Consider the following 14,150-nt stretch of genomic DNA (forward strand, 5'->3'; position numbering starts at 1 on the left):
TTTCCTTTTGGGAATGATCCACTAGAAAACTTTGGATAGTACAAGTAGTTTGTAAAATCTCAGTTCAGTTTTGACTTAAATACTGTCAAACTGAAACTTCTAGTACACCTCAATTGAAGATAGACATTATACAAACTGTTATTTAAATACAATGATTTATAATACTGTTATATCCTAGCACTTAATTGATCATTGATGATCAAATACAATTCTTTGTAAAGTATGTTCAAGTGATTTAATTTTAAATGATTGATTTTAAGTAAAAGTCTTAACCTTACAAAATTGAATCATTTATATATAGATGTTTAAAATAGATCCGTTTCAAAAAGGAAGTATTCGTTGGTTTGTCTTTTGTCCATGTCAACATTTTGTGACAATCGAACACTGTTGCGATCGGTTTTGTACGGAAAAACTCTATTCAATCATCAATTTGGTCTTTTGGTGTAAACCGATATGGTGTAAATTGATCTGGTGATAAGAAATAGTCAGTTTTGCTCCACTAGATCAGTTTAGCTTAAATTATTTTTGCTTTATTTATTTGTTAACACAAAAACATAAAAATTCTTGTTCCAACAGATAATATTATTAGTAACATAAATAATTATCAAATCAAATAAAACAAACAAAATAACCGAACTATTTTGGTAAGAAATGAATCAAAAGAAAATAATTCGAATATCAGATTATATATTTTTAAAGTCGAAAATCAAAAAAACCAAAATAAATTATGTAAAATTGAACTGATCTATGACACTCTTGGTTTTATAAATGGACAAAAGCCATTTTTGGTGGCAAAACAAACTAATGAAAACTCACATTAGAGTAGGTCTTTTGTGAGACGGTTTCGCGAATTTTTATAGTGAAATGAGTCAATAATCCTACCGATATTCACAATAAAAAAGTAATACTCTTATCATAAAAAGTAATATTTTTTCATGGATGACTCAAATAAGAGATCCGTCTCACAAAATAGAACCCGTGAGACCGTTCCACACAAGTTTTTGTCCTCACATTATATAATACCAATATTATAGCTCCCAATGTTAGTAGAACTACGAAGATGAAGTGATAAATAATAAATTGAAAGATAAATACATAGACATAACAGGTAAAATTTAGTTATGATCCTTAAATAATTATATAATTTCGTAAGTTGAAAAATAACTTAGATGATTTCAAATTCATTTGACTAGTTTGAATAATTTAAATCTAGGCTAATTTTAAATCCACTCTCAATTAATTTAGATATTTTTACTAACAATTATTATGAATTTCAAATTCATATAAAATATATTTCAGTTGAAATCTATTATAAACCAGATAATTTCACTCAAATTTATATATCCCAATACAAATTTTACAGTTTGTTATTCAAATTTATTTATCCCAATACAAATTTTATAGTTTATTATTAGAATAAAAATATATGAATTCATAATTTTTAAAGAAATGGCATTTTTTGTCAATATATACAAAATTAGGGACTTCTATGGAAAAAATCTCCACGCGATCCTTAAAAGGCAGTTACTCTGCCTCCCCACCAATTTGATTTATAGCCGTTACCCCAACTTCCCAATTCCATAACCCTAATCAGAATCATCATCATTCGTCGCAAATTTCCGAAAATCCGACGAACAATGCCATGAAATTATTCGTCCTTACAGCGATTGCCATCTTTTCACTATCCAAGTATGCGCATGCTACTCAAATCCTCTCCAAATCAACAATCCAAAAATGCGAAAAGATCTCTGAATCGGACGGGCTCAACTGCACTTCCAAGATTGTTCTCGATTTATCAGTTCCAAGTGAATCGGTGCTTTATCTCTTTCTCTCTGAAAATTAGTATCTGCGCCTGCTGTTTTGCCCTATAGGGTGTGCTAACCCTCATGTGTCTATTCATCACGTTTTTAGTTGAATAAAACATGTTTTATGTGTGGGTGTACGTAGAGTGGAAGGGAAGCATCGTTGGTGGCGGAGATAGTGGAAGCGGAGGAGAATTCAACCAACCACATGCGTACGCTCCGAGTCCCACCAATGATAACTATTAACAAGTCTGCAGCTTATGCGCTGTATGAATTGACGTACATACAGGTATGTAAAAATCATATGCTAAGTTTTTTCCTTCCATATCTTGCTGTTCTTTTATAATTTTTAGTTTTGGAGAAAGGGTTGATACAGTATTAGCCGTGAGTTTGATGCATGTTCCGCGTAGATTTGGGGGTTCAAGAACATACCCGGAATATTCTTTTTTGTTTGTAGTGTTCTTTTTTTATTGAATGATGTAGAAATAACATAATTATATTGCTAATTGATGAAAAGAAAATTTACAAACTGTGTAATTGCTTTGTTTGATGCTTGAAATTGATGAAATTCACAAGTTTGCCCAGCAAATTGTTATTTTTATCCGGTGGATCACTAATCCACTTATTGTAATTAATATAGTTTAAGTTATTAATAAAAAAATATTATTTTTATTGAAAGTAATTGATAATATGATTAGTGCTGCCTGAGAAATAAGCATGTATGGTATTTAATGATAAAATGTCTCAAACCTGACTTAATGATTCTCCAGTTTTTGGGGGGCTTATGTGGACCCAGGATTTTGAAGATAATTTATTTGGGCAATAATTGATAAATTTATGGGAAACTCACGCGATAAATTTCTCTTGTAGGATGTTGCTTACAAGCCCCAAGAGTTACATGTTCAAACACGAAAATGTGAGCCTGATGCTGGATCACATGTTGTCCAAATGTGTGAGAGGCAAGTGCACATTGTGATGAGCTTTGCTCTCCAATTATCATTATTCTTAATCTTTCTCTTACTGATTTTTTTTCTTGTTTTTAACTGATAAAGGTATTTGTGAATCCATGTACATATTAAGTGTGATCGTCTTTGGTCATTTAGTGTATACCAGGCACATAAATCACATTTATTTTGATAACTTTGAAGTGTTTTAGGAAAAAAATTAGATTCACGTACCATTTAAAGATTCCTCTGGAAATCCTAATTCTATGTGAACCAGTAATTGACGAAGTTTCTAGGTTCAGGATTTTATGTAGCCAAAATATTTGGACATTCTTTGCCAGTTTATTTTACTTCTTATATTTCATAGATGGACTTTATATGTTTACTGTTGAAAAATAACTTTTTAAGCCTCTGAAGGCACTGTGTTTACAGAAACCTTAGAGAAACGACAACTTTTCTCTATTTATACTAGGTTTTGTCTAAACCTTTTTTGCCTGCATGATTTTTAACTATATGATATGATATCAATTTGCTCTTATTTGGTTAATCTTGTAACCTTTGTAAGAAAACGTTTGACTTTGTTTTCATTTACTTGTTTCCTTCATGTAAGTTTGACCCACACTTTCATAAAATTCTTTTGAGCTTGTGCTTTTGGACTTGATGTACTTTTGGTAATAAAATATACAATTTGCAATTAACCTCTCTGTCCTTAGATTCTATAAACGTATATTATTGTTATTCAAATTTGTTTATTTATTCTCTTCTCTATGAATATATCATGTACAGAGTGTATTGACTTCAGAAACATCTCTCATGTTGGGTTTACTTCTGCTAAAATTTGTTGTATAGGTTGCGGGATGAAAATGGTCATGTTATTGAGAATACTCAGGTAACATTTAGAAGGTTTCTGATCTGTGTTCAGAATGATAATCCATTTTTGCTGTCATCATCCATCTCACTGGTTAAGGAAAACGAGTGACTTTTCTTTGTGAAGCTTCAAAGTTCAACTGTTTTGACACAAATTGTTTTGTTTTGTGAATGTTTGTAAACAAAGTACTTGATAAACCTTGCTGACATAAAAGTTTTGATTTCATAAATATCAGGTTTTTTAAGCTGGCAGCTGGTTTAAGCTTGAACATATTTTAAACCTCTTAGTTTAGTCTCACGTTCTTTTAATCTCATACAGCCTTTCTTTTATTCTCATACAGCCAACTTGTTGCCCTTGTGGAGAACAGCGCAGGGTTCCATCATCCTGTGGAAACTTTTGTAAGTTAGGAAGCCGGTTGGAACTAATCTTTTCGCAATGCATGTTAATTGATACTGACAATGTAGTTTGAGGTTTACAATTTTTGTTATTTAGTTGACAAAGTGATCAATGGAAAAGCAAATACAGCTCATTGCCTTCGATTTACAGATGATTGGTAAGGTATCCATTTCTTTTTTACTTCATTGTTTTAATCTAAGTTCCTGTCAGATACCAAAACTCAATATATTAATTAGTTTACCTTTCTAACTATTGAGTTAAAAGAAACAAAGAGTTACACAATCTTGCTTTTTTAATCATTGCATAAGTCTTTATGAGTTGCAAGTGTTATAGATTTTGGACATGGTGGTGCTTGAAAAATAAACTCGAAAGCTGAAGCCTTCTTATCATGTGCTGAACTAGATTTTCATTAACAGCATGGTAAGGAGTTCGTGCCTTTTCATTTATGTCTTTTGTTTCACTTTTTGAGTGATGCTAGGTTCCACGTGTTTGGAATTGGACAGCGTTCAGTCGGTTTCAGTGTTCGAATTGAAGTCAAGACAAGATCAAAGACATCGGTACAACCTTTTCCTACCAGAACTATGACTTTAAGGTCTATGTGTTGCATAATTGTCATTGTTTTTTGGCATCTCCTATTATTCCTTAAAATTATTTTCCCTAGTTTTGTTTTGGCATTGGCATACTCACCCTATTGCTCATATGTTATGATAGTTAAAGATGAAAATCCATTTCATAAAAAGCTAAGCTTATGAGAATGCGGGAAATATTCAGTATCTCTTGTGTGCTTAACCTCTAGTTGATGATGCCATATAATCTAGAGGATCTTGGTCTTAAAAATGACATCTGGTAGGCCGAACCAGTTTTTTATTTCTATCCGGGCTAGAATTTTCTAAGCCCTCTTTTTATTTTTCTTTTTCTTTTTTGGATTGAGTTGGTATCTTTTTATCATTAAAATTGGGTCACGGGGCTATTGATAAATTGTATTAATTTAATGTATAAAAAATAAAAAAAAAATTGGACCACCCGGGCTACCGCCCTTGTTTGGTAGTCAGGTGTTCATATTATTCACTCAAATAGTGTTATATTTTTAGGTTCAAAAAAAAAGATGGAAACAAGAATTGTGCTATGAAACATTTTTCATTTAATAATAGAGGAAGATGGAACATTAGAACGTTACAATGTTGTAGCGTATATAAGCCTATTAATTAGTAATAATGTCCGTCCACTGTTATATAGTAAATCACATCAAACTTTCAGTACATTAATTGCAAAATTTCTCCCCTTAATGTACCGATCTACTACTCCAAGAAGTTATCTTATCTTCAGAAACTTATCCTTGGGAAATGGTTTGTAACGATGTCTTCTAATTGATCTTCGGACCTGCAAAATGTGAACTGCACCCCACCATCTTCAAATACTTCTCAAATGAAACGATAGTTGATAGATATGTGCCTTGTTCGACTATGAAAAACTAGATTCTTTCCCATTGCATTTGCTGACTTGTTATCACAAAATAATTCAGTTGCAACTTCTTGTTTCACCCCAACATCTTCAAGAATTTTTCCAACCAAATGATTTAAGAAGTCACCATTGCAGCTGAAACATATTCAGCTTCTGCAGATAATTGAGCAACAATTTGTTGTTTCTTAGATGCCCAAGAAAACACACTTTGAACCAAGAGTACAAACATAACTGGAGGTACTCTGCATATCATCAAAACAACCAGCCCCAATCATTGTCACAACATCCATTTAAATTTAACCTGTAGGCTGCAACCTCTTTAGTATTTAATACAAAGGTTGGTTATCCCTCTGATATACCTCGATACCTTTTTTCCAGCTCCAACATGTACTTGACTGGGATTGTTCATAAATCTCGACAACAAATTTGTGGCAAACATGATATCTGGCCTTGTGGCAGTGAGATGCGATAAATTTGCAATCAAACTTCTATACAAAGTAGCATCAACCTTTTTTCTCACCATCGTCTTTTTTCAATTTCTCATTCACTGAGTTGTTGGATTCATTCATGTCAAACCTTTTCAAATTATTTTCATCATACTTCTTTTGACAAATGAACGCACTAACACATTCTTTATAAATTCCATAATAAAAAAGTTCTATCAATTGTCCATATCTACAAACTTTCTCTAGAATTTTGCATTTGGTGCTTTACTATTATTGTTCTGACAGACTGTTAATATATTTGTATAATTGTTTTCAAAAAGTCTAGACCTCCTATCATGTACTGTTGTTTTAGTGCATTCAGTAAAAGCATGCCTTGCACAGGTGATTAAAAAAAATAGTCTTCATCTCCATTTTGCTAATTTGGGAATTTGTTGGCAGGAAGTGATTGTGGGTCCAGAGAATAGGGCAGCAATATCAAGTGATAATTTTTTAAGGGTGAACCTGGTTGGAGATTATGTTGGATATACCAGTATTCCATCATTTGATGACTTCTACCTAGTTATCCCTAGACAGGTAGCTTTTTCAGCGATATATTATACTGACACAGGTATCTCGCCTGCTTGGTCTTGATCTTGGTTTTGGCAAGAACCGCCTTATAGTTTTACATGGGCTAGCCCAAAAATATGGGGAAATGGGCAAAATATTATCTTTAAGAATAGCATATGGAATTTCAAAATTTTTTAATTCCCTGCTTGATCTGCCTCTGGTATTGCATGCAACTCATAAAATTCTTGATAACTTACTCGTTTTTCTCTTATTGAAGGGTGGTCAAGGGCAACCTCAAAATTTGGGGAGCAATTTTTCTATGTGGATGCTTCTTGAAAGAGTCAGGTTTACTCTAGATGGTCTTGAATGTAACAAAATTGGTGTTGGTCATGAGGCTTTCAATGCTCAGCCAGACTTTTGCGCTGCACCATTTTGGAGTTGCTTACATAATCAACTGTGGAACTTTTGGGATGTTAGTGAATATAATGACTCATTTCATTTAATTCTGAGCAATGTCTCGTTTCATGATGTCATGGAATGAACATTTTCAAACTTTTAAACGTCTTTTTCTTGAAGTCTCAAAAGCATTTACGTACTCACAAAATTTTCATCAAAATCTATCAAGCTCCTATATTTTATCATTCATTAGCTGGTCTTGATTACATCATTGGTGCAAATTTGCTTATTTACCAAATTTTGAGATCTTTGTTACATTGGATTTTTTTTTCACTTGGGTATGAGCATGAGCTATTAATGCACTGAGCACTTGCTTACATTGTTGTGATTTGAAAGAAATGTGTTTCTTTCTTTTCAGGCAGACCAGAATCGAATAAACAGAAATCAGGTTCCACTTTATCGTGTCCAAGGAAGGTTTGAACGGATAAATCAACATCCAGTTACGTTCTCAGCATTTACTCAAACTATAAATCTCAAGGAGGTTCATTATAAAGAGATATTTTCATCAAATTATTTGGTCTGCAGAGTGCAGGGAGTCATGAATTTTCCATAGGAATTACTGAAGCTCTAAACACAAATCTTTTGTTGGAATTGAGGGCTGACGACATAGAATTTGTATATCAAAGGTAGTCTTTATGTTCCTAGATGAAGCTCGTCTTTTATGTACTGTCATACAACTTTTTAACAGCATAGGTGCCTAATACTGTTCATTTTATTTGTGTTTCGCACCAGTGTTTTAAAGCTAATTTTCAACAAATAAGATTATGATTGTGGTCCAATTTGGAATTCTATTTACTTTTAGTTTAATTATGTGGTGAGTGTGTTTTGTAATTTTCAAAATCGACGATTCTTTAACAGCTTTAATCTCAAGATATTACGAGCTTCATTTTCATATTTCGATCAAGGTCTTTGTCCTAAATGTCAAGGCACCCAATATTATACTCAAAGCTCCCTCACGTCAGAGTACATTGTGTTGATTTTAAATGGAAAAAAGATCAATTGGGAATGACAGTAGAAATCAAATTAATGTGGCTCTACCGTAATGCACTGTTCTTAAGGTTTAGTTAGGCAACAAACAATAATTGCCCGATACCTTTTATTAGCATTGATTTATAGATGAGCTGGTAGTGCATATATTTTATCAAAGACAAGCCATAGCTGGAATCGCACAAGCAACTATTGCCGAAGATTGCAAATTCTACATGTGAGAGGGATGTTAGAGACCATGGATCTTTCTCATCCAATATTTTTAGATCCTTTTTTTTCAAGCTCGTGATTTTTCTGTCAAGTTTCAGAGGTGATTATTGAGGAATTTTACCAATTTTCAGGAGCCCGGGGAAAATTTTAGGCATCACCATTCCAACCTTCGAAGCTCTCTCTCAATTTGGAACCGCAACAATTACGACAAAAAATATTGGTGAAGTTGAAGCATCCTACAGCCTCACTGTACGAGTTGTGTTAAAAAAAAAATCAAAATTGCTAATGATGTACACACACACACACACACTATTTATAATACGTACACCCATACATATATTGCATTTAATAATCCAGAGTAATCGAAAAGATTCGAAGTTAGAAACTACTTTTAAATTTTGACTTTTAAAATTTTGATGTACTATGTGCAGTTTGATTGCTTTTCTGGAGTCAGCCAAATGGAGGTAAATTAAGTACAAATTTCTACATAAAACTGTGTTTCTGTCAACACATATTGGATTGCCTTTGTTATTACACCATGTTATTTATGACAAATTCAGGAACAATTCTTTATAATGAAGCCTAAAGAAGTAATAATTAGATCATTCAAATTGTACCCAACAACTGATCAAGCTGCAAGATACGCATGCGCAGGTATAGTCAACCACATGATTCGAATGCTTTTTCTGGATATTATTTTGGTTCGATACCAGATCCTTGCTGCTTTATATCATGCCAGATCAAATTGAAGTTTGACTATGGTATTTTTAATTCTGCAGCCATATTGAAAGATTCTGATTTTAAGGAAATTGATAGAGCTGAGTGTCAATTTACAACTACGGCTACTGTTATTGAAAATGGATCTCAGGTTTGATCACTATCTAATACAAATCTCCTCAGAAGGCATGTGGCCTCGTATGAACTTTGGAAAAGAGAAATTAACAGATTGAGATAATATCTGCAAAAAATTTAAGTTATGCCATAGGATCTTAGACAGAAACACATACTTTACACGGCTAGAACAGCATGTATAAAAATATATTCGACCGCAGGTGGATAAAGGAACTTACTTAACAGGTATGTAAAGCCATCTAGTTTTGTGATTCACTTAAGTCGATTCCTGTTGGTGTGTCTTTATTGCAATTACTAAGAAGCTCCCTATGTAAACAACGATAGATGAAGTTGTTGGGAATGTTGACGAGACCATATGTTTTGCCAGCAATTATATCATTCTAGCAGATCTTACGTAATTGTATCATAGCAATATTAATATTTCACTCAGTATGTAGCAAATTATCAATCTTTGAAATAGAATTGTGATCTTATATTATTAAAAAATAATAAATTTGACTCACATTTTCAAACTGAATTACTTTAATCATGCCATTGTCCAGATTCCATTCCAACCTCCACAAACCAGTATGAATGGCTTCTTTGAATCTATTGAGGAGCTGTGGAACAAGCTATGGGCTGGCTTGCAAGATTTCATCACTGGGAGAAGTTGCAGGCATTGTCTCAACATAGAAAAACGTCTCCATTCGATTTTTTTAAAAATAAAAATTCACAAAGAACATTTGGAAATTTTTTGTGCCGCAGTTTTATGCCACACAGGGCTTGCATGTACATTTTTTTTTCAAATCTCCCATGGCTTTGAAAGAATTTTTCATGTTCTTGGAAAATTATCAGCGGATTTCGAACCAAATGCTTGCATGCACATATGCAACCAAGTTCAATTATAGATAACAACCTCAGATTTGATTCTTGTGCCATGCAGAAGGAAGTGCTCTGGGTTTTTTGACTTCATCTGCCATATACAATATATATGCATTAGTTGGATGTTGACATTTGGATTGTTTTTAGCAATCTTTCCAACAGGTTCATGTTCTGTTGCTGGAAATCTTCTGATACATTGTTGACTTATTTCAGTGGCCAATTCATGAAAATTTTTGTCTTTCTGAGTTTCAGCTGCTGTTTTACTCTGGCTTTTACACCAGAAAGGTCTTTTTGACCCTCTATATGACTGGTGGGATGATCATGTATGGGCTTCTGAGGATGCAAGTGAAAACATATGGAAGCATGACAGAAATGTGGATCTTTCACTTATCCATTTGAAGAAACATCACAGGCATGAGAAAAGGCACCACAAGCATGATGCTCAAAAGAGGCGGCGCATTCCTGGTGAGCACTGCCGCAGCAGTTTAACCGGGGAAAGTGATTACCACTACCATCTTCACCATGTACACAAGGACAAGCATAAGCATGGAAGATACAAAAGCTCGAGAATATTAAGGGAAGCTCACATGGGCAGGATGGAGGATTGCGGTGCTAGACATCATAGAAGAAGAAAGAAAGATAACCCCTGGCAAGAACTAGAAAACACCCAGGGCACGAGATGAGTAACAAGATGATTATTTGAAACAAAGAATCCAGATCATATGACGACCGGGAGGGAGTACAATTATGTGGAATGAAAGCATTGCTGCCTATCCAAGTCCATGACATTCTCTCAATTTGTTATATTTGTTCATTATAATGTCAACCACTCCCTGACCCTAAACCGTTAGAATGGCTGAAACGGCCATAGAAGAGCATCTTCTTCAAGATGTGAAGTAATATTCTGATGGTTCAACACGGTTTCTAAAAGATTAATGCTGAAAAATTTGTACTTCGACAATACTTGATAATTACAATACCGACGTTGTATTGCATTTTAAGTTAATGATCTTTGCTTTTGTCTGTTTCCTAGAACTACCACTGTTTATGTTGGATAATGTATACAAACTATTTTTTCTTACATTGTGAGCGTAACTTTTGTGTGCAGCAAAATGTGGAGAGAGGTATCTATGAGGTCGCTTTTATCAGTTTCACTTGAAACTGTTCGACAATATTGGTGATTCATTTGGGGAGAGAGCTAAAATCTGTCAGTTTCATGTCTGTCCAGCCAAATGATTTGCATGTGTATAATTTCTATGCATCCTTTTCGAAGATTTGGACGTGATATCCATTTGGAAATTGTAGACCAGGAGTTCTAAGAATGTCTCCTCCTTTGATTGGTTCCCACCTAACAGGCAAAAATGGGCCAGTCATCTCTGCAAGCCTTACATGAAATGTTAAATAAAATTTATGGAATGCTCGATTCTTACTTGTACTTTGTGACCAAGCAATGGAGAAAGACGGCCATCTGCACCTTGGTGAAATCTGTGCCAACACAAAATCTCATACCACCTCCAAAGGCCATGAAGTTTCTTGATGCGTCATTTGTGTCTAGTCCCTATAAGCGTTTATATCTCCATCATTACGAGATAGATGGAAGAACATCAAATTGAAGTATAATAATTTGGAAGTACTTGCCTCCCATCTCCATGGATTGAAGTGAAGGGGATCATTATATGTTGCTGGGTTCAAGTGCACTGCCGGAGGACATACCATAACAGCCCAGCCAGCTGGAATCGTATATCCTGCCCAACCGAGAATTATATTAAGGTATGCCCTATGAACCAATCCGGAGTCTCTTCTAAATTAAGTATTAAAGAAATCATACCCTTATATTTGGTTTCTCTTATTGTTTTTCTGAAAATTCCTGGGACTATGTTGGCCATCCTTACGGTTTCATTGATGAACTGCAATTAGCTTCTGTTAGAATGCGAAACATTGCCACTAATTCCGAATAGTTCAAGGCTCAAGGGAAACGGAATATTTATAGTTAACCTGAAATGTGAATTTCATTGATTTATACATATTCCATGTTATTCCGGAATCTGAATTTTCCCTCCTTTTAATTATCGATTCTTGTTCTTCCTGTGACATATTTAGAGCACGTTGGCTTGGCAAAATACACAAATATAGAACTCGGTTGTTTGGTTGACGGTAATTTTATCTTCACTCACCTTCAATTTTTGTAACACCGGTGGATAGTCAGCAAGAAATTTAACGGCAAGAGTGAGTGCCAGGGAGGTAGTTTCAAAGCTGGCAAAAAGCAAAACAAACATCAAATCTAGAGCAATCGCCTCTGTGAGTACCGTATCCTCGCGTTGAAGTTCATTCAAGACATAATCAAAGAAATCTGTTCGGATTTTTCTTGGCCTTTCTTTTCTTTCTTGTAGCATATTTTTCAGCATCTTCATTGCCTTCCTCCTTCCCTGATAAAAGCAATGAATTCACTAACTAGTCATTCTGTTAACCAGGATGCTAGTATATTATGATTACATCAAGATTAGTGAGAGATGTGTGGACGTACCTGCAAGCATTTGTTGTAGGCTGTTCCGGGAATGTTCAGAGGGAAGGAGATTAACCCTTGTATAAAAGCTACAAAGTTTTCCCTCAGATTTTCAGAAGATTTTGCGGAGTCATAACTGATAAGCTTTTTTGCAGTCAGGTCAAATATCATCTACATAAGAAACATTGACAATAGTGTTGATCAAACTTATATAAAATAAGTCAGTGAAGTTACTGGGGAGAAGATAAATCTTAATTACCTGTGCAGTTCCTTCCTTGACATCAATCATAGTCTTTGCTGACCAACTCTTTAAGTTGCTATTAGACGCCTGTTCAACCTCCAGAAGCATCTTTTTAAGGCTTTCTTGACCAAATAGATTCAGCACCATGTTCTTTAGGTACTTGTACATAAAACCATGCATAGAACCTACATTTTGTCTACCGAATATTTCTGTAAAAGTGTCTGGATACCAGCTTTGAAATAATTTCCCCTCTTGTTGAAAGATGAAATAATTAAGATCTGCATCTGTAGATACAATAACTGGACGCCCCACCAAACTAGTCTTGAATATAGGTCCATATCTGAAAACAACCAAAAGCATTATTTTCATTGGTTAAGATGAATTAGCTGATTATTTAGATAAACTGACGGCATCATCATTATTATTTACCTTTGCATTCTCTCCTTCACAAAAGGAGGGATATCAAATGATGTGTTAGGAACAAAGAACTGAAGAGTCTCCCCAAGGAGTGGCCAGCCCATTGAACCCGGTGGGAGGACTCCATTACACCTGGGATTTTTCCAATTGTAAAGCCAGGTTGTGGTGATGATGATCAATAAAGTTCCAATGTAGAATACCATGGGAAACATGTTTAGAGGAAATCTCAGTAGACAATATAAAGATATTTCTGCTCGTTCCGCAGATTAGATTTGAGGTTGGAGAAATGACGAAGGAGAAGAGGTTGAAAACGAAATTCTGGTTTGCATCTAATATCCACGGGAATACTGCTTTATATAGGCAGTAAAGAATCTTAAACTAATTTAGAAAATAATTTTTTAAGATGGCCTATTTGGTACTTGAAAGTTGGTCGCTCAAAAAGTTGTGCTTATTGTTATAATGACAAAAAAATATAATAATATAACTTTGTTAGGAGCCTTCCCTTTGTCAACGCATGTATCATTTTGTGTGGATACCATATCAGGATAATGAAGCTCACAGAATACTTCCTCTAGGCTCTCCCAATCTTTCATACTATTTTCATCTTTGAAGATTTATAAAAAGTGCAATGCAGCATGGTGCAAAAATTACAATATTGTCCGTTCGTTTCTTATTTGAGATTTCTTGTTGCATCTCTGCGGTATAAGTCCGATTGCTAACCATATGTATAGTTTCTATTTAACTCATGTGCACACACAAAAACAAATGCTCATAGCATTCACAAATCTTTCCAATATCTATGCTAAATACTTTGTTATGTAAGCGGTGTAGATGCAAGAAGACCAGTTCCTTTTTTGTTTTTTTATATCTCATTCTAGATCTTCATTAGCTGTACATTATCTGTGTCCGGATATAAATCTTATCTAAAATGATGGCTTCTATATTTTCATACAACCAAATGTGTCGACATTTGTAATGTGATGGCATAGTAAATAAAGGTAGCTTGTTGAATCATATGACCATTCAATACATGGAGCACCACCCCTTGGCCCTTTGGGCGACGGACTCAAATTCAGTCAACAACAGTTGTAGACAGGTTACTGTGTATAGTGACCCAATTATTGTCATTAGTAGCAGATTATGTTTCATGTTTGCTTACT

At 34.3% G+C, this 14,150-nt stretch overlaps 2 protein-coding genes and 1 long non-coding RNA gene across 5 annotated transcripts; 2 read left to right on the forward strand and 1 right to left on the reverse strand.

Annotated features, from left to right (window-relative positions):
- The first annotated feature begins 1,528 nt into the window (after positions 1 to 1,528).
- LOC142545351 (protein HAPLESS 2) lies at positions 1,529 to 10,848 on the forward strand. 2 transcript variants are annotated; one of them, XM_075652494.1, is made up of 18 exons: positions 1,529 to 1,813; positions 1,948 to 2,091; positions 2,673 to 2,761; positions 3,596 to 3,635; positions 3,955 to 4,012; positions 4,107 to 4,167; positions 4,489 to 4,567; positions 6,356 to 6,490; positions 6,741 to 6,935; positions 7,278 to 7,358; positions 7,445 to 7,545; positions 8,248 to 8,365; positions 8,548 to 8,580; positions 8,677 to 8,770; positions 8,896 to 8,984; positions 9,511 to 9,623; positions 9,891 to 9,991; positions 10,082 to 10,848. In XM_075652494.1, exons 1-18 carry the CDS (start codon positions 1,643 to 1,645, stop codon positions 10,510 to 10,512), a joined length of 2,133 nt encoding a protein of 710 aa, XP_075508609.1. In that variant the 5' UTR covers positions 1,529 to 1,642; the 3' UTR covers positions 10,513 to 10,848. The 2 variants fall into 2 exon arrangements, with proteins under 2 accessions (XP_075508609.1, XP_075508610.1); XM_075652495.1 differs by lacking the exon at positions 6,741 to 6,935.
- Positions 10,849 to 11,051: 203 nt separating this feature from the next.
- Positions 11,052 to 13,766, reverse strand: LOC142545352 (cytochrome P450 87A3-like). Of its 2 annotated transcripts, none has more exons than XM_075652497.1 (9): positions 13,003 to 13,766; positions 12,592 to 12,913; positions 12,354 to 12,503; positions 12,004 to 12,255; positions 11,825 to 11,914; positions 11,658 to 11,736; positions 11,468 to 11,574; positions 11,260 to 11,387; positions 11,052 to 11,177 (listed from the first exon to the last, which is right to left on the reverse strand). In XM_075652497.1, the coding sequence occupies exons 1-9, from the start codon at positions 13,200 to 13,202 to the stop codon at positions 11,084 to 11,086; spliced, it is 1,422 nt and encodes a 473-aa protein (XP_075508612.1). In that variant the 5' UTR covers positions 13,203 to 13,766; the 3' UTR covers positions 11,052 to 11,083. The 2 variants fall into 2 exon arrangements, with proteins under 2 accessions (XP_075508612.1, XP_075508611.1); XM_075652496.1 differs by having other exon boundaries at positions 11,260 to 11,361; positions 11,433 to 11,574.
- Positions 11,463 to 12,436, forward strand: LOC142545353 (uncharacterized). Its single transcript, XR_012820252.1, has 3 exons — positions 11,463 to 11,599; positions 12,036 to 12,127; positions 12,301 to 12,436. It is a non-coding gene; the product is annotated as an uncharacterized LOC142545353 (long non-coding RNA).
- Positions 13,767 to 14,150: the final 384 nt, after the last annotated feature.

Source organism: Primulina tabacum, chromosome 5 (assembly GCF_025594145.1).
Source record: "Primulina tabacum isolate GXHZ01 chromosome 5, ASM2559414v2, whole genome shotgun sequence".
Classification (NCBI taxonomy): domain Eukaryota; kingdom Viridiplantae; phylum Streptophyta; class Magnoliopsida; order Lamiales; family Gesneriaceae; genus Primulina; species Primulina tabacum.

What these genes read in the sequence shown, in the direction of transcription:
- LOC142545351 (XM_075652494.1), top strand. Translation starts at nt 1,643, where the DNA reads ATGAAATTATTCGTCCTTACAGCGATTGCCATCTTTTCACTATCCAAG. An exon ending in ATGAATTGACGTACATACAG is followed by an intron (nt 2,092 to 2,672) that starts GTATGTAAAAAT and finishes TTTCTCTTGTAG; the next exon opens with GATGTTGCTTACAAGCCCCA. An exon ending in TTATTGAAAATGGATCTCAG is followed by an intron (nt 8,985 to 9,510) that starts GTTTGATCACTA and finishes GCCATTGTCCAG; the next exon opens with ATTCCATTCCAACCTCCACA.
- LOC142545352 (XM_075652496.1), bottom strand. Translation starts at nt 13,202, where the DNA reads ATGTTTCCCATGGTATTCTACATTGGAACTTTATTGATCATCATCACC. An exon ending in CCTACAACAAATGCTTGCAG is followed by an intron (nt 12,256 to 12,353) that starts GTACGTCCACAC and finishes TGCTTTTATCAG; the next exon opens with GGAAGGAGGAAGGCAATGAA. An exon ending in TGCTTGGTCACAAAGTACAA is followed by an intron (nt 11,178 to 11,259) that starts GTAAGAATCGAG and finishes TTTGCCTGTTAG; the next exon opens with GTGGGAACCAATCAAAGGAG.